The 21,919-nt window shown below is 38.5% G+C and overlaps 1 protein-coding gene across 1 annotated transcript in view; it reads left to right on the top strand.

The window, feature by feature from the left end:
* LOC128695365 (fibrillin-2-like) overlaps positions 1-21,919 on the top strand; it is a 45,683-nt gene that overhangs the window by 12,027 nt on the left and 11,737 nt on the right. Inside the window, exons 5-7 of the mRNA XM_070096764.1 lie at positions 583-702; positions 3,395-3,610; positions 19,787-19,956. Coding sequence (XP_069952865.1) covers positions 583-702; positions 3,395-3,610; positions 19,787-19,956 — 506 coding nt within the window. The remainder of the gene's footprint in view (positions 1-582; positions 703-3,394; positions 3,611-19,786; positions 19,957-21,919) is intronic.

The raw sequence follows: 21,919 nt of genomic DNA, 5'->3' as shown, positions 1-21,919 counted from the left end.
TCTTAAATGTTTCTCACAATTATATCACATAAATGTTAAACCTAAAACCCAATCTAACTTCAGTATTTTTTAAATACACTACCTAACAGAATACTCCATTCTACTGAATGTACAACAATGCATACAACCATATGACCTGTCTTTGTAATACTCACTTGTGCTTTATAGTAACCTGTTTACATTAATGTTTTATCACTGATTTCATCATTGCTTAGTTAATCTTAAGTTAATTTTAAGCCAGCCCGTAATGCTATGCATAGTATAAGTGGCTTTGGCATACTGCTCTTACCTGTATTTGTTGTACCTCTGTATGTGTGCTCAAATTTTTAAATAAATAAATAAATAAATAAATAAAGATGCTGAATTCAGCATCGTGTTTTAGGTCTAGCGTTATTGCACTTGATAAACGATTGCATTCTCCGGAACGTAACCTTCATAGTAAGGGGAAAGGGTGTATCAAGTTCTGCGTCTGTGGATGACTAATTCTGAGTGTATCATAAAAAAAAAAAAATAAAAAACTATGTTTCAATAATTAACATTTTATCTTATTCCAATGTTTTAATTTGTGATCAATTCCCAAAGATCTAGATGAGTGTGCATCAGGACCTTGCAAGAATGGCTGTTGCATCAATACTGATGGCAGCTTCCAGTGTGAATGCCCTCCAGGTTTCACATTAGGTGTGAATGGTGTGACTTGCCTGGGTAAGCTATATACATATTTATTTATACATACATACATGCATGTGTGTGTGTGCATGTATATATATATATATTTTTTTTTTCAACAAGTCGGCCATTTCCCACCGAGGCAGGGTGACCCAAAAAAGAAAGAAAATCCCCAAAAAGAAAATACTTTCATCATCATTCAACACTTTCACCACACTCATACATTATCGCTGTTTTTGCAGAGGTGCTCAGAATACAACAGTTTAGAAGCATATACATACAAAGATACACAACATATCCCTCCAAACTGCCAATATCCCAAACCCCTCCTTTAACCCTTTGACTGTCGCAACCCCCAATCCTGAGGTGTCTCCTGGTGTCGCAAAATTTAAAAAAAAAAATTATTTTTTCTTATGAAATGATAGAGAATCTTTTCCCGATTGTAATGACACCCAAAAAACGAAATTTGATGGAAAACTGACGGAATTATGCTCTCGCGAAGTTAGCGACCTCAGCGCTATTTACAAATCGGCGATTTCGCCCACTTTGAGCCCTATTTTCGGCTAATTCCATTGTTCCAGTCGCCCAAACTCATAGCTATTTCTTTAGAACTCCATTTTTTCTATCGATTGAGTACAAGAAACTGCCCATTTACCAATTTCAACTACATAATAATGTGGTCAGAAATTTGCAATTTGGCCAATTTCACGAAAACTAAAAAATATGACAATTTCAAAATAAGGTCCAGAATGAACAATGCAGACATTCCTAAAATAACATTTTCTTTGCTCATCAGTCATGTCTCCAGGGCCCTCTGATATTACTCTTGCTTTCTATTTTGAATTTTTATTCAAACAAAAAATAGAAGACTTACTATTATGCAGACTACTGCAATACTGTAATAATTGTATAAATAACATCAACCCATTCATGACTGCATATTAGAATGGCTAGTTGGACATTTATTGGACAATGACATCATTTGTTTACTTTTGAACATTGGCAAAAATCAAACATTTCCCCTACTTTGAGCTCCATTTCTAGGTTCTTTTTATAGTAAAATCAATCAAAATCACCTCTGTTTCTATAATATGTTTTCCATTCTATCAAATGAGATCAAGAAAACGAGAATACAACCATAAGTACTATACGAAAATAGACCACAAAGTCGGCATTTTAATTAAAAAAAAACGGAGGCCTGGTCACAGACCGGGCCGCGGGGGCGTTGACCCCCGGAACTCTCTCCAGGTAAACTCCAGGTAAACTGCGTGCTCCAGGATTTTTTTTATATGGTGCACACTGACCACACAGACCCATTCTCTCACATGTGGGCCTACCAGCTTTCTCCTGCTTGATTTGCAGCTGCTAGAATTGATGAGTATATATACGTCAAACGGTACCTCGTAATACGTATATATACGGCCGCGACAGTCAAAGGGTTAAAGTGCAGGCATTGTAGTTCCAATTTCCAGGACTCAAGTCCGACTATATGAAAATAACCGGTTTCCCTGAATCCCTTCACTAAATATTACCCTGCTCACACTCCAACAGATCGTCAGGTCCCAAGTACCATTTGTCTCCATTCACTCCTATCTAACACACTCATGCACGCTTGCTGGAAGTCCAAGCCCCTCGCCCGCAAAACCTCCTTTACCCCCTCTCTCCAACCCTTTCGAGGACGACCCCTACCCTGCCTTCCTTCCCCTATAGATTTATATGCTTTCCGTGTCATTCTACTTTGATCCATTCTCTCTAAATGACCAAACCACCTCAACAACCCCTCTTCTGCCCTCTGACTAATACTTTTATTAACTCCACACCTTTTCCTAATTTCCACACTCCGAATTTTCTGCATAATATTTACACCACACATTGCCCTTAGACAGGACATCTCCACTGCCTCCAACCATCTCCTCGCTGCTGCATTTACCACCCAAGCTTCACATCCATATAAGAGTGTTGGTACTACTATACTTTCATACATTCCCTTCTTTGCCTCCATAGATAACGTTTTTTGACTCCACATATACCTCAACGCACCACTCGCCTTTTTTCCCTCATCAATTCTATGATTAACCTCATCCTTCATAAATCTATCTGCTGACACGTCAACTCCCAAGTATCTGAAAACATTCGCTTCTTCCATACTCCTCCTCCCCAATTTGATATCCAATTTTTCTTTATCTAAATCATTTGATACCCTCATCACCTTACTCTTTTCTATGTTCACTTTCAACATTCTACCTTTACGCACACTCCCAAACTCGTCCACTAACCTTTGCAATTTTTCTTTAGAATCTCCCATAAGCACAGTATCATCAGCAAAAAGCAACTGTGTCAATTCCCATTTTGAATTTGATTCCCCATAATTTAATCCCACCCCTCTCCCGAACACCCTAGCATTTACTTCTTTTACAACCCCATCTATAAATATATTAAACAACCATGGTGACATTACACATCCCTGTCTAAGACCTACTTTTACCGGGAAGTAGTCTCCCTCTCTTCTACACACCCTAACCTGAGCCTCACTATCCTCATAAAAACTCTTTACAGCATTTAGAATTTTACAGAAACTGTGTAATAACAAAATGCAGTTAGCATGACATTTATACATATTTGAGGAATTTAATTTGTTTTTTCAGATTCGTGTAACCTTGAGTGTTGTTCACTTTGTTATAGTACTGTACTTTGAATTTAACCTTAAAAATTTCTTGCAATATTACAGACACAAAATTGGACTTCTGCTATGCGATGTATCGGGATGGCCAGTGTTCTAACCCATCGACTACTCCGACCACCAAGTCAGCCTATTGCTGCTGCATTGTTATCCTTGGTCAACCTATGGGTTGGGGAACTCCATGTCAAGCTTGCCCACAGACAGGCACTCAGGAATTCCTAGCACTCTGCCCTCATGGAACTGGCATTACTCACGAAGGACATGGTTAGATTTTTTTCTATTTCTATTATTTTTTAACATGGTGGTCTCCTCCCACCAGGACTCAAGTCTTGCTAACTGGTTTCCCTGAATCCTTTCACAAAATATTACTATTACTATTATTATTCCTCTTTTTTTTCAACACGCTGGTCATCTCCCACCGAGGCAGGGCGACCCAAAAAAAGAAACACTTTCACTATTATTATTATTATTAACATACCAGCTGTCTCCCACTGAGGCAAGGTGACCCAGAAAAGAATCACTTTCACCATCATTCACACTGTCTCTGTCTTGCCAGAGGTGCACAGATGTGACAAATTCAATGTCCCTCTAAACAGCAAATATCCTAAACCCCTCCTGTAGAGTGCAGGCACTAAACCCATGAGGGTCATACAGTGCCTGGGGAATGGAAGGTAATCAGATTTGATCAGTGGAAGGGGAGGAATAACTCCAGTTTCTTGAATCAAGAGTATATTGCCGGCATATGGGACACCCCTATTGAAAGGATGGTTAGATTTTTAAATCATTACCAATTAGAATTTAAACTGATAGGTATAATGGAGGCAAAGAAAGGAATGTGCAAAGTATAGTGGTACCAACATTCTTATATGGGTGTGAAGCTTTGGTTGTAAATGCTTCGGCAAGGAGGCGGCTGGAGACAGTGGAGATGTAGTGTCTAACTAAGGGCAATATGTGGTGTAAATATTATGCAGAGAATTCGGAGCGTGGAAATTAGGAGGAGGTATGCAGTTACTAAAAGTATTAGTCAGAGGGCTGAAGAGGGGTTGTTGAGGTGGTTTGGTCATTTAGAAAGAATGGAGCAAAGTAGAATGACTTGGAGAGCATATAAATCTGTAGGGGAAGCTAGGTGGGGTAGGGGTCGTCCTTGAAGAGGTTGGAGGGAGCGGGTAAAGGAGGTTTTGTGGGTGAGGGGCTTGGACTTCCAGCAAGCATGCGTGAGCATGTTAGATCGGAGTGAATGGAGACGAATGGTTTTTCAGACCTGACGATCTGTTTGAGTTTGAGCAAGGTAATACTTTATGAAGGGATTCTTGGAAACCAGTTAGCCGGACTTGAGTCCTAGAGATGGGAAGTACAATGCCTGCACTTTAAAGGAGGGGTTTGGGATATTGGCAGTTTGGAGGGATTTTTAAACTGTCATATCTGAGTGCCTCTGCAAAGACAGTGATTATGTATGAATGATGGTGAAAGTGTTGAATGTTTAAAAGTATTTTTCGTTCTTTTTGGGTCACCCTGCCTCAGTGGAAAATGACCGATGTGTTAAAAAAAAAAAAAGTATAATGTGGCAATTACATAATTTTAAGACCACTAAAGATTAAGTTACCTATTTTAAAGACCTCATTAAGGATCAAGTACTACCTATTTTAAAGACCTTATTAATTTTTTTTTTTATTTTATTTAAAACTTCATGTACAAATATTTATAGATACATATATCAATATGTAACATTGACACTGGTGATGAGCAATAAACATTCATTACACAATCTACTGAATAAGCACATACATTAAAGACAATAAAATAAAATGAACACAACCTACAGACTGCTTCTATGTACGTTGTCTCACAAGTACACAAGGTATTAATTAAGGCAGCGCACTCAGCTCACACACTGAGGTCCGTGGTTCGATCCCCTGTATAGGTGGAAAAATTAGGGCATGTTAAGAATCTGACGTTAACACATGAACTTTTTTATTTTTCGTTCGATTTCTTTCATTTTTTTTTGTACGTAAAGAAGCGCCTTTCAATAGTAATGTGCCCAAGTTTCAATAAGATAGCTCAAAAAACAACTGAGAAAAAATTATTTACTAATAATCATACATATTGAACAGAAACTTCGACATGAGACTTGGAGAAGCTGTTTTGGCATTATCTACGCATAAAACAATGCTAAACTGTATTTCTAATGATTATCCTTTCTGTAATTTATCCTTTCTTCATTCTTAAAAAAAATAAAGTTTGTATGGTTTTGACATTCAGCCAAATATCTGACTTTTGCCCTCACAAGAATCAAAAACAAATTATGATATCTCAAAAAGCAAACCATTAGCTTGTAAAACAATCTTTCCGATTTTTTTTTTTTCGAGAAAATAACATTTTTCTCAGCAGTACGAGTGTATATCATAGTTACCCATGTTCGTTTTCTTTAATATAAGGACCCTGGAGGTGAAAGAAAGAGAATGGAAGCCCCTCTCTGAGAATGGGAATCTATTCCCGATGGAGCGCTCTGAGAATATGCCATATATTATTCATTCTGGGAAGTACTACCGTCCTGCCAGATGACTGTGAAACAAAAACCTGTAACTGTTTTGCATGATGGTAGGATTGCTGGTTTCTTTTACTGTCTCATAAACACGCTAGATAACAGGGATATCTTGCTACTCCTACTTACACTTTGGTCACACTTCACAGACACGCACATGCATATATATATATATACATACATCTAGGTTTTTCTCCTTTTTCTAAATAGCTCTTGTTCTTTTTTATTTCTTCTATTGTCCATGGGGAAGTGGAAAAGAATCTTTCCTCCGTAAGCCATGCGTGTTGTATGAGGCGACTAAAATGCCGGGAGCAATGGGCTAGTAACCCCTTCTCCTGTATACATTTACTAAAAAAGAGAAGAAGAAAAACTTTATAAAACTGGGATGCTTAAATGTGCGTGGATGTAGTGCAGATGACAAGAAACAGATGATTGCTGATGTTATGAATGAAAAGAAGTTGGATGTCCTGGCTCTAAGCGAAACAAAGCTGAAGGGGGTAGGAGAGTTTCAGTGGGGGGAAATAAATGGGATTAAATCTGGAGTATCTGAGAGAGTTAGAGCAAAGGAAGGGGTAGCAGTAATGTTAAATGATCAGTTATGGAAGGAGAAAAGAGAATATGAATGTGTAAATTCAAGAATTATGTGGATTAAAGTAAAGGTTGGATGCGAGAAGTGGGTCATAATAAGCGTGTATGCACCTGGAGAAGAGAGGAATGCAGAGGAGAGAGAGAGATTTTGGGAGATGTTAAGTGAATGTATAGGAGCCTTTGAACCAAGTGAGAGAGTAATTGTGGTAGGGGACCTGAATGCTAAAGTAGGAGAAACTTTTAGAGAGGGTGTGGTAGGTAAGTTTGGGGTGCCAGGTGTAAATGATAATGGGAGCCCTTTGATTGAACTTTGTATAGAAAGGGGTTTAGTTATAGGTAATACATATTTTAAGAAAAAGAGGATAAATAAGTATACAAGATATGATGTAGGGCGAAATGACAGTAGTTTGTTGGATTATGTATTGGTAGATAAAAGACTGTTGAGTAGACTTCAGGATGTACATGTTTATAGAGGGGCCACAGATATATCAGATCACTTTCTAGTTGTAGCTACACTGAGAGTAAAAGGTAGATGGGATACAAGGAGAATAGAAGCATCAGGGAAGAGAGAGGTGAAGGTTTATAAACTAAAAGAGGAGGCAGTTAGGGTAAGATATAAACAGCTATTGGAGGATAGATGGGCTAATGAGAGCATAGGCAATGGGGTCGAAGAGGTATGGGGTAGGATTAAAAATGTAGTGTTAGAGTGTTCAGCAGAAGTTTGTGGTTACAGGAAAGTGGGTGCAGGAGGGAAGAGGAGCGATTGGTGGAATGATGATGTAAAGAGAGTAGTAAGGGAGAAAAAGTTAGCATATGAGAAGTTTTTACAAAGTAGAAGTGATGCAAGGAGGGAAGAGTATATGGAGAAAAAGAGAGAGGTTAAGAGAGTGGTGAAGCAATGTAAAAAGAGAGCAAATGAGAGAGTGGGTGAGATGTTATCAACAAATTTTGTTGAAAATAAGAAAAAGTTTTGGAGTGAGATTAACAAGTTAAGAAAGCCTAGAGAACAAATGGATTTGTCAGTTAAAAATAGGAGAGGAGAGTTATTAAATGGAGAGTTAGAGGTATTGGGAAGATGGAGGGAATATTTTGAGGAATTGTTAAATGTTGATGAAGATAGGGAAGCTGTGATTTCGTGTATAGGGCAAGGAGGAATAACATCTTGTAGGAGTGAGGAAGAGCCAGTTGTGAGTGTGGGGGAAGTTCGTGAGGCAGTAGGTAAAATGAAAGGGGGTAAGGCAGCCGGGATTGATGGGATAAAGATAGAAATGTTAAAAGCAGGTGGGGATATAGTTTTGGAGTGGTTGGTGCAATTATTTAATAAATGTATGGAAGAGGGTAAGGTACCTAGGGATTGGCAGAGAGCATGCATAGTTCCTTTGTATAAAGGCAAAGGGGATAAAAGAGAGTGCAAAAATTATAGGGGGATAAGTCTGTTGAGTGTACCTGGTAAAGTGTATGGTAGAGTTATAATTGAAAGAATTAAGAGTAAGACGGAGAATAGGATAGCAGATGAACAAGGAGGCTTTAGGAAAGGTAGGGGGTGTGTGGACCAGGTGTTTACAGTGAAACATATAAGTGAACAGTATTTAGATAAGGCTAAAGAGGTCTTTGTGGCATTTATGGATTTGGAAAAGGCGTATGACAGGGTGGATAGGGGGGCAATGTGCCAGATGTTGCAAGTGTATGGTGTAGGAGGTAGGTTACTGAAAGCAGTGAAGAGTTTTTACGAGGATAGTGAGGCTCAAGTTAGAGTATGTAGGAAAGAGGGAAATTTTTTCCCAGTAAAAGTAGGCCTTAGACAAGGATGTGTGATGTCACCGTGGTTGTTTAATATATTTATAGATGGGGTTGTAAGAGAAGTAAATGCGAGGGTCTTGGCAAGAGGCGTGGAGTTAAAAGATAAAGAATCACACACAAAGTGGGAGTTGTCACAGCTGCTCTTTGCTGATGACACTGTGCTCTTGGGAGATTCTGAAGAGAAGTTGCAGAGATTGGTGGATGAATTTGGTAGGGTGTGCAAAAGAAGAAAATTAAAGGTGAATACAGGAAAGAGTAAGGTTATGAGGATAACAAAAAGATTAGGTGATGAAAGATTGAATATCAGATTGGAGGGAGAGAGTATGGAGGAGGTGAACATATTCAGATATTTGGGAGTGGACGTGTCAGCGGATGGGTCTATGAAAGATGAGGTGAATCATAGAATTGATGAGGGAAAAAGAGTGAGTGGTGCACTTAGGAGTCTGTGGAGACAAAGAACTTTGTCCTTGGAGGCAAAGAGGGGAATGTATGAGAGTATAGTTTTACCAACGCTCTTATATGGGTGTGAAGCGTGGGTGATGAATGTTGCAGTGAGGAGAAGGCTGGAGGCAGTGGAGATGTCATGTCTGAGGGCAATGTGTGGTGTGAATATAATGCAGAGAATTCGTAGTTTGGAAGTTAGGAGGAGGTGTGGGATTACCAAAACTGTTGTCCAGAGGGCTGAGGAAGGGTTGTTGAGGTGGTTCGGACATGTAGAGAGAATGGAGCGAAACAGAATGACTTCAAGAGTGTATCAGTCTGTAGTGGAAGGAAGGCGGGGTAGGGGTCGGCCTAGGAAAGGATGGAGGGAGGGGGTAAAGGAGGTTTTGTGTGCGAGGGGCTTGGACTTCCAGCAGGCATGCATGAGCGTGTTTGATAGGAGTGAATGGAGACAAATGGTTTTTAATACTTGACGTGCTGTTGGAGTGTGAGCAAAGTAACATTTATGAAGGGATTCAGGGAAACCGGCAGGCCGGACTTGAGTCCTGGAGATGGGAAGTACAGTGCCTGCACTCTGAAGGAGGGGTGTTAATGTTGCAGTTTAAGAACTGTAGTGTAAAGCACCCTTCTGGCAAGACAGTGATGGAGTGAATGATGGTGAAAGTTTTTCTTTTTCGGGCCACCCTGCCTTGGTGGGAATCGGCCAGTGTGATAATAAAAAAAAGTAAAAAAATATTCATTCTGGAGTATTTACCATATTTCTTTGTTATTTATATTGTTTATTATGTCATATTAGATCAATTGTGATAGATAAATAAGCCGTAGAAGCTATAATAGCGTTATATTGAGCCATATTCCCCGGCCACCCCGAGACTGGAATTTTCCATGACGTCAGCAAAATGGTGTCGGGAGGTTCCTGGTTGGTTGGTACTCTACGTACAAGTCCCACCCACTGTATTATGATGCCAAATCGTCAATTATTATCTGCCATCTTACTATCATATTATAACCAAGACATTACCATTGTTATTTTTTTACTATTATTCTTTTGGTACTTTAATTGTGAATTTTATTTTGTCAATTTAAATCTAGTTATAATCTTGATCTTGTCAACAACCTATACCAGACTCTAGTGCAATTGCAAGTACCATTTCAAATTGTATTTTTATATTATAAGTTTATATTATAATTCCTACCATCTGTCCATTTAACTTTGTTTACCATTACTTAATTTTAGTCCCTTATATATTTTCTCCTTTATTTTAGCTTTATATAACTACCCTAGTTTATATATTCACAATTGTTAAAATAATCAAGGTGCTATTCTCAGGTGCTAAAGTAGAATAAGTTCACAATTTTGCCATTATATTCCAAAGCTCATTTATTTGATTACCACTTTATTGTTCACCACAATCTATATTAGTCCCTTTTATATTATAATTTTATACTATAATTCTAACTTTAAAAAATTACCTTTATAGTACTACCTACTATCATATTCCCAAGCTCCATTATTTGATCATCACTTTATTTGTATTAGTCCCTTTTATATTGTCTCCTTTATTTTAGCTTAAAAAAAAAAAAAAAAAAAAAACTACCTTAGCTCATTATTTTACATTTGTTAAATAATTCAGGTGCTATTTTTTAGCTTAAGACTATTTACTTTGTTTTATACTTAACTCTAACTATAGATTCACTACAAATCTTATGATTACAAGCATTGATCCTGATACCAACCTCTTATTTAATGACTTAAATGAATCAAACAGTTACTGTAATTACAACACTGCAGAACAATCAAAGGCACTTCTCAGTGCCAACAACAACATAACTATCTTTAACTACAATATCAGATCTTTAACCCTTTGACTGTTTCAGGCCCCTCTCTGAAACTGTCATTCTATGTCGCCAAATATTCAAAAAAAAAAAATTTTTTTTTTCTTATGAAAATGTTAAGATTATTTTTCTGAGTGTTTTAGTCCCAAAAAAAAATTTTTGCCATTGGTACTTACTGAGATATAGAGCCGTGAAGTTTGCAGAAAATGAGCCGCGTATGGCAACAGCGGCGACTGCCGCTCACCCGGTAAACTTTAGTTTACTTGTAATTGAAGGTTTTTTGTTTTTTTCACTATTTTATTTTTTCACATAACTTATGTGGCCTGTGAGACCAAAGTAAGGTGCAATGTACATATATACACTCGTTGTATACAATACAATAAGCACACAAACATAATTATCAATATATTGTTTACAAAACTTGTTTACAAAACAAACAAACAATCATCCTCCTCCTCCTCCTCCTCCTTCTCCTCCTCCTTCTCCTTCTCCTCCTCCTTCTCCTCCTCCTTCTCCTCCTTCTCCTCCTCCTTGTCTTGTGTGCGAGTGTGTGGCTTATAATTGTTTTGAGTCAGAAGTCGGCAGCTGTCAAAGTGACATATTGTCTCATTACTCATTCCCCCTCCTGCCTGTCAAAACAATGGGGTCGGATGCTGCTTCCCCTCCTCCATTCTATCTAATTATCTTTCTCCCTCATTCTATATCTTTCAATCTGTCTCTCTTTCTATCTGTCTGCCTATCTCTGTCTCACAGGTACACATAAATACAAGTATACATAGTGTAAATTACCTAGGATAACCCAAGAAATCCAGACAAAGTGCTATACTCTGCTTGAAGATGTGAGTAAAAGTGATGACACAGTCTTGTGGCTCTCTCTGAGACAGAGCTAGATGGACAGACAGGGAGCTTGACAGAGAGACAAATAGACAGACAGAAATGTTTGTGTACCAGCAAAAACAAAGGGAGGGCGATGGTCATGTAATATTTCCTTAGCTCTACCCTCGTTTACGCTCATCAAAGTCAGCTCTTATCAGATGTTATCTCCCCTTATCTTGTCACTGTCATGGGGTGGACTTTTTTTTTTCTTGCTTCAAAGGAACAATATTATTACATCTTCTTCTTCTTCTTCTTCCTCCTCCTCCTCCTCTTCTCCTCCTCCTCTTCCTCCCCTCCTCCTCCTCTTCCTCCCCTCCTCCCCCTCCTCCTCCTCCATTCCTTTTGGTCTCAAACTCCTCCAAATCATGAAATTGATCTTCACTGACACTTCCATCTGTGTTAGAGCATCACTTGGGAAGAGAAGAGTCCCAGATTTGCTGGGGAATCACATATTTCTTACCGCTAGACATGCTGAAAATGGACAACTGAAATGGCATTCCCACAATGCACCACTGGCTCCCCGATTTTTTTTATATGGTGCACAATGACCATGGAGACCCATTCTCTCACAGGTGGGCCTACCAGCTTTCTCCTGCTTGATTTGAAGCTGCTAGAATTTATGCGTATAAATACGTCAGAAACGTTGGCTCGTAAGACGTATTTATACGTCGGAAACAGTCAAAGGGTTAAGCAAGCATTACGATGACCTCATAGCATTACTAAATTCCTTACATGCCAATATGTCCATCATTACACTAACTGAAACCTGGCTAAAGCCTGATAGTACAGATGTCTATGCCATTCCTGGTTACACAGCCATACACAACTGTAGGCCAGACCAACAAGGGGGTAGCACAGCCATATACTACTCAGACCAACTAGAATGTATCACTAATACTTGCACAAGGGATGAACATGGGGAATATATAATAGCTAAATTCAAATCCAAATACCTACAAAAACCTCTCACATTGATAAACATCTACAGAGTTCCACAGTCAAACATTAGCCAATTTAGTCAAAACCTAGGAAGTATGATAACTGATGCACGCATGAACAAAGATCACTTACTACTCTCAGGTGACTTCAATATAAATCTCCTGCAAGACCAGGACCCACACGTTACTGAATTCACAAACACAATGAGTAACTGTATGTTACTACCAACAGTAACAAAACCTACAAGAGTTACAGAGACTAGTGTTTCCCTACTTGACCACATCTGGACCAACACCATATCCCCTTTAAAATCAGGCATAATTACAGATAATACCACAGACCACTACCCTACTTTCCTCATAACAACTCTTGGTAAACTACCCCAAGACACTACTAAAGTCACCTTCAGACTTCACAATGAGGTGGACATTAATAACTTCACAACAGCAGTAGCAAACATTGATTGGCACACTGAGCTAGAAATCTATACAGATATTGACGAATGTATTAATAATTTTCTAAAAAAGACCCAATACATGTACCTCTATAACAAGCACTGCCCTAAAAAACCTAAACAGATGACAGCTAAGAGACTGAACAGTCCCTGGCTAACACCCAGCATTCTCAAATCCATAAATACAAAACACCAATATGAAAAACAGTACAGAATGGGTCACATAACCAGAGACCAAACAAAACGTTACTCGTCAATCCTAACCAGCCTGATAAGAAGGGCAAAAAAATTGTATTATGAGAACAGATTATCCAACTTACGAGGTGATATAAAAAAGACCTGGAAAACCCTATCAGAAATTCTGGGAACAAAAAAGATATCACGAAATAGCGAAATAAAATTAGCAAAATCAGATGAACCCCAACTCCCACCAACAGAAACAGCAAACAGACTCAATGATTTCTTCTCCACTATAGGACAAAACCTTGCCAATAAAATCCCAAGCTCAGATACCCCACCAAAGGACTACCTCACCAGCAACTACCCGAACACACTGTTCCTAGCTCCGACTAACCCATACGAAGTCTCCCTTATTATCAACGCACTAAAAAACAAGGCAGGAGATTTAAATACCTTACCACCCTTTATATACAAAAAACTGTCACAAGTGCTATCACCAATCATTGCAACACTCTTTAACAAATCCATAGAATCCTCCACCTTCCCTACAGTACTCAAAATAGCAAGGGTCACCCCGATCCACAAAGGAGGAGACCAAACAGAGTTGAATAACTATAGGCCAATATCCAACTTACACCCTCTCTCAAAAATCTTCGAAAAATTAATTCATAAACGAATCTACTCCTACCTTATCTCCCAAAACATACTCAACCCCTGCCAATTTGGATTCAGGCCTAATAAAAATACTAATGATGCTATTATACACATGCTAGATCATATATACACTGCAATAGAGAAAAAAGAAGTCCCACTGGGGATCTTCATTGACTTACGTAAAGCTTTTGATACAGTTGACCATGACTTGCTCCACGTAAAATTGTCACACTATGGTATAAGAGGGCACTCCCTCAACTACCTCAAGTCATACCTCAGCAACAGAAGCCAATATGTGTACACAAATGGGGCAAACTCTTCTGCGCAACCAATTACAGTTGGTGTCCCACAGGGAAGTGTCCTTGGCCCTCTTCTCTTTCTCCTATACATAAATGACCTTCCAAATGCTTCGCAATTACTCAAACCCACACTATTTGCAGATGACACTACATACGTCTTCTCTCACCCGAGCCCAGTCACGCTAGCCAATACTGTAAATACCGAATTACAGAAAATATCTACCTGGATGAGGACTAACAAACTTACACTAAACATTGACAAAACCTACTTCATTCAGTTTGGTAACAGAGCTACAGATGTCCCTCTTAACATAATGATAAACGGATCACCTATCACAAAGCTAACAGAGGGAAAATTCTTAGGAATCCACCTTGATAATAGACTCAAATTTCATACACATATACAACAAATTTCTAAGAAAATTTCCAAGACTGTAGGCATACTATCGAAGATACGGTACTATGTTCCACAGTCAGCCCTCCTGGCCCTATATCACTCTCTTATTTACCCCTATCTCACCTATGGAATTTGTGCATGGGGCTCAACAACAATTAACCATCTCAGACCACTAATTACCCAACAAAAGGCTGTAGTTAGAATGATAACAAATTCTCACTACAGGCAGCACACTCCACCAATATTCAATACACTAAACCTACTCACCATACAAAACATCCATACTTATTACTGCACCTATTACATACATAGAACACTTAACTCTGATATTAACCCTCCCCTCAAACATCTCCTTGCCAACCTCAACAGAACACATGACCATAACACAAGGCACAGATCACTCTTTGATGTTCCTCGTGTCCATCTCACACTATGCAAAAACTCAATGCACATAAAAGGCCCTAAAATCTGGAATTCATTACCTGTAAATATAAAAGAAACACTACCTGTTTATAAATTCAAGTCTCTTCTCAAAGATCACTTACTCACCCAAAACCAAATAAATACTGAATAACTGAACCTTATAAATTGTATATCTTAAATGTTTCTCACAATTATATCACATAAATGTTAAACCTAAAACCCAATCTAACTTTATTATTTTTTAAATACACTACCTAACAGAATACTCCATACGACTGAATGTACAACAATGCATGCAACCATATGACCTGTCTTTGTAATACTCATTTGTGCTTTATAGTTATCTGTTTAAAATAATGTATTATCACTGATTTCATCATTGCTTAGTTAATTTTAAGCCAGCCCGAAATGCTATGCATAGTATAAGTGGCTTTGGCATGCTGCTCTTATCTGTATTTTTTTGTACCTCTGTATGTGTGCTCAAATTGTTAATAAATAAATAAATAAATAAATAAATAGAAAGAATAATACAATAAATACACGAAAAAAAACGGAAAAAAAAACAAAAAAAATTGACGACAGGTTAGCACACCTGCCGCGGGTGGTGACGTCACCCTAGGTGATTTAAATGACCATAATTCCTTGTAGGAATGTCGTAGAACAATGATTCTGGTACCATTGTGTTGCCAGAGAGTTAAGCTATTTTTCTATAAGATTAACTCAGTTTGTGAATTTTTTGACAAAATTTTTCATTCGCGCTGAGTGAGTGCTAATTCCCCCTTAAGACATCTGCTGACCATGTTCACCTAGCTGTAAATAGGTACCTGGGTTTTAGCTGACCGGTGTGGGTCGCATCCAGGGGACAAAATTAACCTAATTTGCCTGAAGTGCTCTCTGTAAAAAGGAGCTTTCTATATGGTATGTCATTGATGCCATCTAGGTCTGTGTGTTGTACATTATTTTTTTTATTATCACACTGGCCGATTCCCACTAAGGCAGGGTGGCCCGAAAAAGAAAAACTTTCACCATCATTCACTCCATCACTGTCTTGCCAGAAGGGTGCTTTACACTACAGTTTTTAAACTGCAACATTAACACCCCTCCTTCAGAGTGCAGACACTGTACTTCCCATCTCCAGGACTCAAGTCCGGCCTGCCGGTTTCCCTGAATCCCTTCATAAATGTTACTTTGCTCACACTCCAACAGCGCATCAAGTATTAAAAACCATTTGTCTCCATTCACTCCTATCAAACACGCTCATGCATGCCTGCTGGAAGTCCAAGCCCCTCACAAACAAAACTTCCTTTACCCCCTCCCTCCAACCTTTCCTAGGCCGACCCCTACCCCGCGTTCCTTCCACTACAGACTGATACACTCTTGAAGTCATTCTGTTTCGCTCCATTCTCTCTACATGTCCGGACCACCTCAACAACCCTTCCTCAGCCCTCTGGACAACAGTTTTGGTAATCCCGCACCTCCTCCTAACTTCCAAACTACGAATTCTCTGCATTATATTCACACCATACATTGCCCTCAGACATGACATCTCCACTGCCTCCAGCCTTCTCCTTGCTGCAACATTCATCACCCATGCTTCACACCCATATAAGAGCGTTGGTAAAACTATACTCTCATACATTCCCCTCTTTGCCTCCAAGGACAAAGTTCTTTGTCTCCACAGACCCCTAAGTGCACCGCTCACCCTTATCCCCTCATCAATTCTATGATTCACCTCATCTTTCATAGACCCATCTGCTGACACGTCCACTCCCAAATATCTGAATACATTCACCTCCTCCAAACTCTCTCCCTCCAATCTGATATCCAATCTTTCATCACCTAATCTTTTTGTTATCCTCATAACCTTACTCTTTCCTGTATTCACTTTCAATTTTCTTCTTTTGCACACCCTACCAAATTCATCCACCAATCTCTGCAACTTCTCTTCAGAATCTCCCAAGAGCACAGTGTCATCAGCAAAGAGCAACTGTGACAACTCCCACTTTATGTGTGATTTTTTTTATCTTTTAACTCCACGCCTCTTGCCAAGACCCTCGCATTTACTTCTCTTACAACCCCAGCTATAAATATATTAAACAACCATGGTGACATCACACATCCTTGTCTAAGGCCTACTTTTACTGGGAAATAATTTCCCTCTTTCCTACATACTCTAACTTGAGCCTCACTATCCTCGTAAAAACTCTTCACTGCTTTCAGTAACCTACCTCCTACACCATACTCCTGCAACATCTGCCACATTGCCCCCCTATCCACCCTGTCATACGCCTTTTCCAAATCCATAAATGCCACAAAGACCTCTTTAGCCTTATCTAAATACTGTTCACTTATATGTTTCACTGTAAACACCTGGTCCACACCCCCCCCCTACCTTTCCTAAAGCCTCCTTGTTCATCTGCTATCCTATTCTCCGTCTTACTCTTAATTCTTTCAATAATAACTCTACCATACACTTTACCAGGTATACTCAACAGACTTATCCCCCTATAATTTTTGCACTCTCTTTTATCCCCTTTGCCTTTATACAAAGGAACTATGCATGCTCTCTGCCAATCCCTAGGTGTTGTACATGGGCTTATAAAAATAAAGATTATTATTATTATTATTATTATTATTATTATTATTATTATTATTATTATTATTATTATTATTATTATTATTATTATTATAAGGCTCTAATATTTTGTGAAGGGATTCAGGGAAACTGGTTAGGTGGACTTGAGTCCTGGAAATGGGAAATACAATGCCTGCACTTTATATTTAGGAGGGGTTTAGAATATTGGCAGTTTGGTGGGATATCTAAACTGTCATATCTGAGCACCTCTGCAAAGACATTGATTATGTATGAGTGATGGTGGAAGTGTTGAATGATGACGAAAGTATTTTCTTTTTTGGGTTTTTCTTTCTTTTGGGTCACCCTGGCTTGGTGGGAAACAGCTGACATGTTAAAAAAAAAAAAGGATCTAGTATTACCTGTTTTAGAGACCTCATTAAGGATCAAGTACTAATTTAAATACAGTGGAACCTTGACTTACGAGTTTAATCCATTCCAGGAGCTAGCTCGTAACTCAATTTACTTGTACAGTAGTTGTAACTGTAGCTGTGTTAAGTAAAGTTGAAGTAATAGTTGTAACTGTAGCTATGTTAGGTAAGTTGGAGTAATAGTTGTAACTGTAGCTGTGTTAAGTAAAGTTGGAGTAATAGTTGTAACTGTAGCAGTGCTAGTGGCTGTAGTAATAATTGTAACTAGCAGTGTTAGCGGCTTGAGTAATGGTTGTAACTAGCAGTGTTAGTGGTTGGAGTAATAGCTATAACTAGCAGTATTAGTGGCTGGAGTAATAGTTATAACTAGCAGTGTTAGTATCTGGAGTAATAGTTGTAAGTAGCAGTGTTAGAAGCTAGAGTAATAGTTGTAACTAGCAGTGTTAGTGGCTGGAATAATAATTGTAACTAGCAGTGTTAGTAGCTGGAGTAATAGTTGTACAGTAACTAGCAGTGTTAGTAGCTGGAGTAATAGTTGTACAGTAACTAGCAGTGTTAGTAGCTGGAGTAATAGTTGTAACTAGCAGTGTTAGTAGCTGGAATAATAGTTGTGACTAGCAGTGTTAGCAGCTGGAATAATAGTTGTAAGTGTAGCAGTGTTAGATACAGTGTGAGCAGCAGTAGTTGTAATAAGAACAATTACAGCTGTAATAATTTCTTACTGATCAGTATCCCTCTTTACCTAAAAAAATTCTTGTTTTATGTAGATATCAATGAGTGTGCCTTGAACCCAACCATTTGTTGAAATGGTGCCTGTGAGAACTTGGAAGGAGGATATCGCTGCATTTGTAATACTGGCTATAGGGTGGATGATACTGGTCGCCTCTGTCACGACATCAACGAATCTGCCATTGACAACTTGTTGTGTGATGGTGGCCAGGTAAATTACACTATACAATTAATATTCATGTCGGTGAATTATGAATTGCATTCATAGCATTTGCAAAAACTCAGAATATTCTTTGAAATCCAATGACTCTTAAAAGTTGATGTTGTTTGCCCTGAAACCCTGATTAATGCATAGAGTGTGAGTGATAAATTTTGATAGTAAAAAAATGCTGGAGGCTAATATATTTCCTTTAGGATATGAAAATTGTACCTAATGGAAAAGAATGAATAACTAAAAGAAGTGTTAAACATAGGCTTGAGAGGGGATACTGATTAATGGAAGTGTGTTGCAAAGTTAACTACAGTTTAATTAAATCAGCTAATGCAAAAGTATAAATATTAGGATCTTAGACTGTTATGGTAAAAAGTCCTTTTTATTAAACCTTATGGTTAACAGAGCACAAAACTACGTACAAATATTTCATCAACTAAAGCCTATATATGAATGTGAAGGAAATATATATGATATTTAGTTTTAGTGCCTAAGAACAGTTAATTCTTCATAGCTGTGTAATACTGTAAACCTGATTTATATTATTGTATTATAGTGTCGAAACACACCAGGAAGCTACCAGTGTATCTGCCCGTCTGGTACACAACTTAATCCCAGCACGCATGTCTGTGAGGATGTTGATGAGTGCAGTGAACTCGGGGAGGATGCCTGTGTGGGAGGGACTTGTGTCAATGTCATTGGCTCATACAGGTGTGAATGTGATGAAGGAACAATTCTTGATTCAACTGGCAGGTATTGCATTGGTAAGATACTACTGTAAATCATTTAAATGCTAATTTAAATGTACATATTCTAAGAATGTAAGTGATTGCAGAGTCCTATACACAAGATAACAATATGTGTTTTAAAAAATTCTTGTATTCTTATTATATAACTTAAAGATTTTATTCTTGAGCTTTTATACTATCTTATATACATAATTTATTACCACAATATAAACCTTTATTCTAATTCAGTAATTTTTTTTTTTTTTATAAATTTGTGTTGAGCTTTACCATGATCCAGTAAATATCATTAGGAAATATATTACTTTTGCAAATTTTCTAGACAACCGACGTGGGTCATGCTGGACTAAGGTGAAGGATGGACGCTGCGAAAACAATCTACCAAAAGTGACTCTCAAATCAGAATGTTGCTGCACCATTGGAAAAGCTTGGGGTTCCCCATGTGAAATATGCAACCCAGCTGATTGTGACTGTCCTATTGGTTTTGCTAAGGTTTGTTTCAGTTTTTATAATATTGTCATAATATCTGGTTCATTTTTTTTATAGCTAAGAGTTTCTAATAAGTGTAAATTGTATGATAAAGAAATATTTAATGAAACTCATTCATTGAGTGGTTGAATTAATGTGGAGGAATCAAAGCATGAGGATTTACAGACATTTAATAGACATAAATCTGGAGTATCTGAGAGAGTTAGAGCTAAGGAAGGGGTAGCAGTAATGTTGAAGGATCAGTTATGGAAGGAGAAAAGAGAATATGAATGTGTAAATTCAAGAATTATGTGGATTAAAGTAAAGGTTGGATGCGAAAAGTGGGTCATAATAAGTGTGTATGCACCTGGAGAAGAGAGGAATGTAGAGGAGAGAGAGAGATTTTGGGAGATGTTAAGTGAATGTACAGGAACCTTTGAACCAAGTGAGAGAGTAATTGTGGTAGGGGATCTGAATGCTAAAGTAGGAGAAACTTTTAGAGAGGGTGTGCTAGGTAAGTTTGGGGTGCCAGGTGTAAATGATAATGGGAGCCCTTTGATTGAATTGTATAGAAAGGGGTTTAGTTATAGGTAATACATATTTTAAGAAAAAGAGGATAAATAAGTATACAAGATATGATGTAGGGCAAAATGACAGTAGTTTGTTGGATTATGTATTGGTAGATAAAAGACTGTTGAGTAGACTTCAGGATGTACATGTTTATAGAGGGGCCACAGATATATCAGATCACTTTTTAGCTGTAGCTACACTGAGAGTAAAAGGTAGATGGGATACAAGGAGAATAGAAGCATCAGGGAAGAGAGAGGTGAAGGTTTATAAACTAAAAGAGGAGGCAGTTAGGGTAAGATATAAACAGCTATTGGAGGATAGATGGGCTAATGAGAGCATAGGCAATGGGGTCGAAGAGGTATGGGGTAGGTTTAAAAATGTAGTGTTAGAGTGTTCAGCAGAAGTTTGTGGTTACAGGAAAGTGGGTGCGGGAGGGAAGAGGAGCGATTGGTGGAATGATGATGTGAAGAGAGTAGTAAGGGAGAAAAAGTTAGCATATGAGAAGTTTTTACAAAGTAGAAGTGATGCAAGGAGGGAAGAGTATATGGAGAAAAAGAGAGAGGTTAAGAGAGTGGTGAAACAATGTAAAAAGAGAGCAAATGAGAGAGTGGGTGAGATGTTATCAACAAATTTTGTTGAAAATAAGAAAAAGTTTTGGAGTGAGATTAACAAGTTAAGGAAGCCTAGAGAACAAATGGATTTGTCAGTTAAAAATGGAGAGGAGAGTTATTAAATGGAGAGTTAGAGGTATTGGGAAGATAGAGGGAATATTTTGAGGAATTGTTAAATGTTGATGAAGATAGGGAAGCTGTGATTTCATGTATAGGGCAAGGAGGAATAACATCTTGTAGGAGTGAGGAAGAGCCAGTTGTGAGTGTGGGGGAAGTTCGTGAGGCAGTAGGTAAAATGAAAGGGGGTAAGGCAGCCGGGATTGATGGGATAAAGATAGAAATGTTAAAAGCAGGTGGGGATATAGTTTTGGAGTGGTTGGTGCAATTATTTAATAAATGTATGGAAGAGGGTAAGGTACCTAGGGATTGGCAGAGAGCATGCATAGTTCCTTTGTATAAAGGGAAAGGGGACAAAAGAGAGTGCAAAAATTATAGGGGGATAAGTCTGTAGTGGAAGGAAGGCGGGGTAGGGGTCGGCCTAGGAAAGGTTGGAGGGAGGGGGTAAAGGAGGTTTTGTGTGCGAAGGGCTTGGACTTCCAGCAGGCATGCGTGAGCGTGTTTGATAGGAGTGAATGGAGACGAATGGTTTTTAATACTTGACGTGCTGTTGGAGTGTGAGCAAAGTAACATTTATGAAGGGGTTCAGGGAAACCGGCAGGCCGGACTTGAGTCCTGGAGATGGGAAGTACAGTGCCTACACTCTGAAGGAGGGGTGTAAATGTTGCAGTTTAAAAACTGTAGTGTAA

Source organism: Cherax quadricarinatus, chromosome 4, assembly GCF_038502225.1.
Source record: "Cherax quadricarinatus isolate ZL_2023a chromosome 4, ASM3850222v1, whole genome shotgun sequence".
Lineage (NCBI taxonomy): Eukaryota > Metazoa > Arthropoda > Malacostraca > Decapoda > Parastacidae > Cherax > Cherax quadricarinatus.
This window is presented reverse-complemented; position numbering and strand designations above follow the sequence as displayed.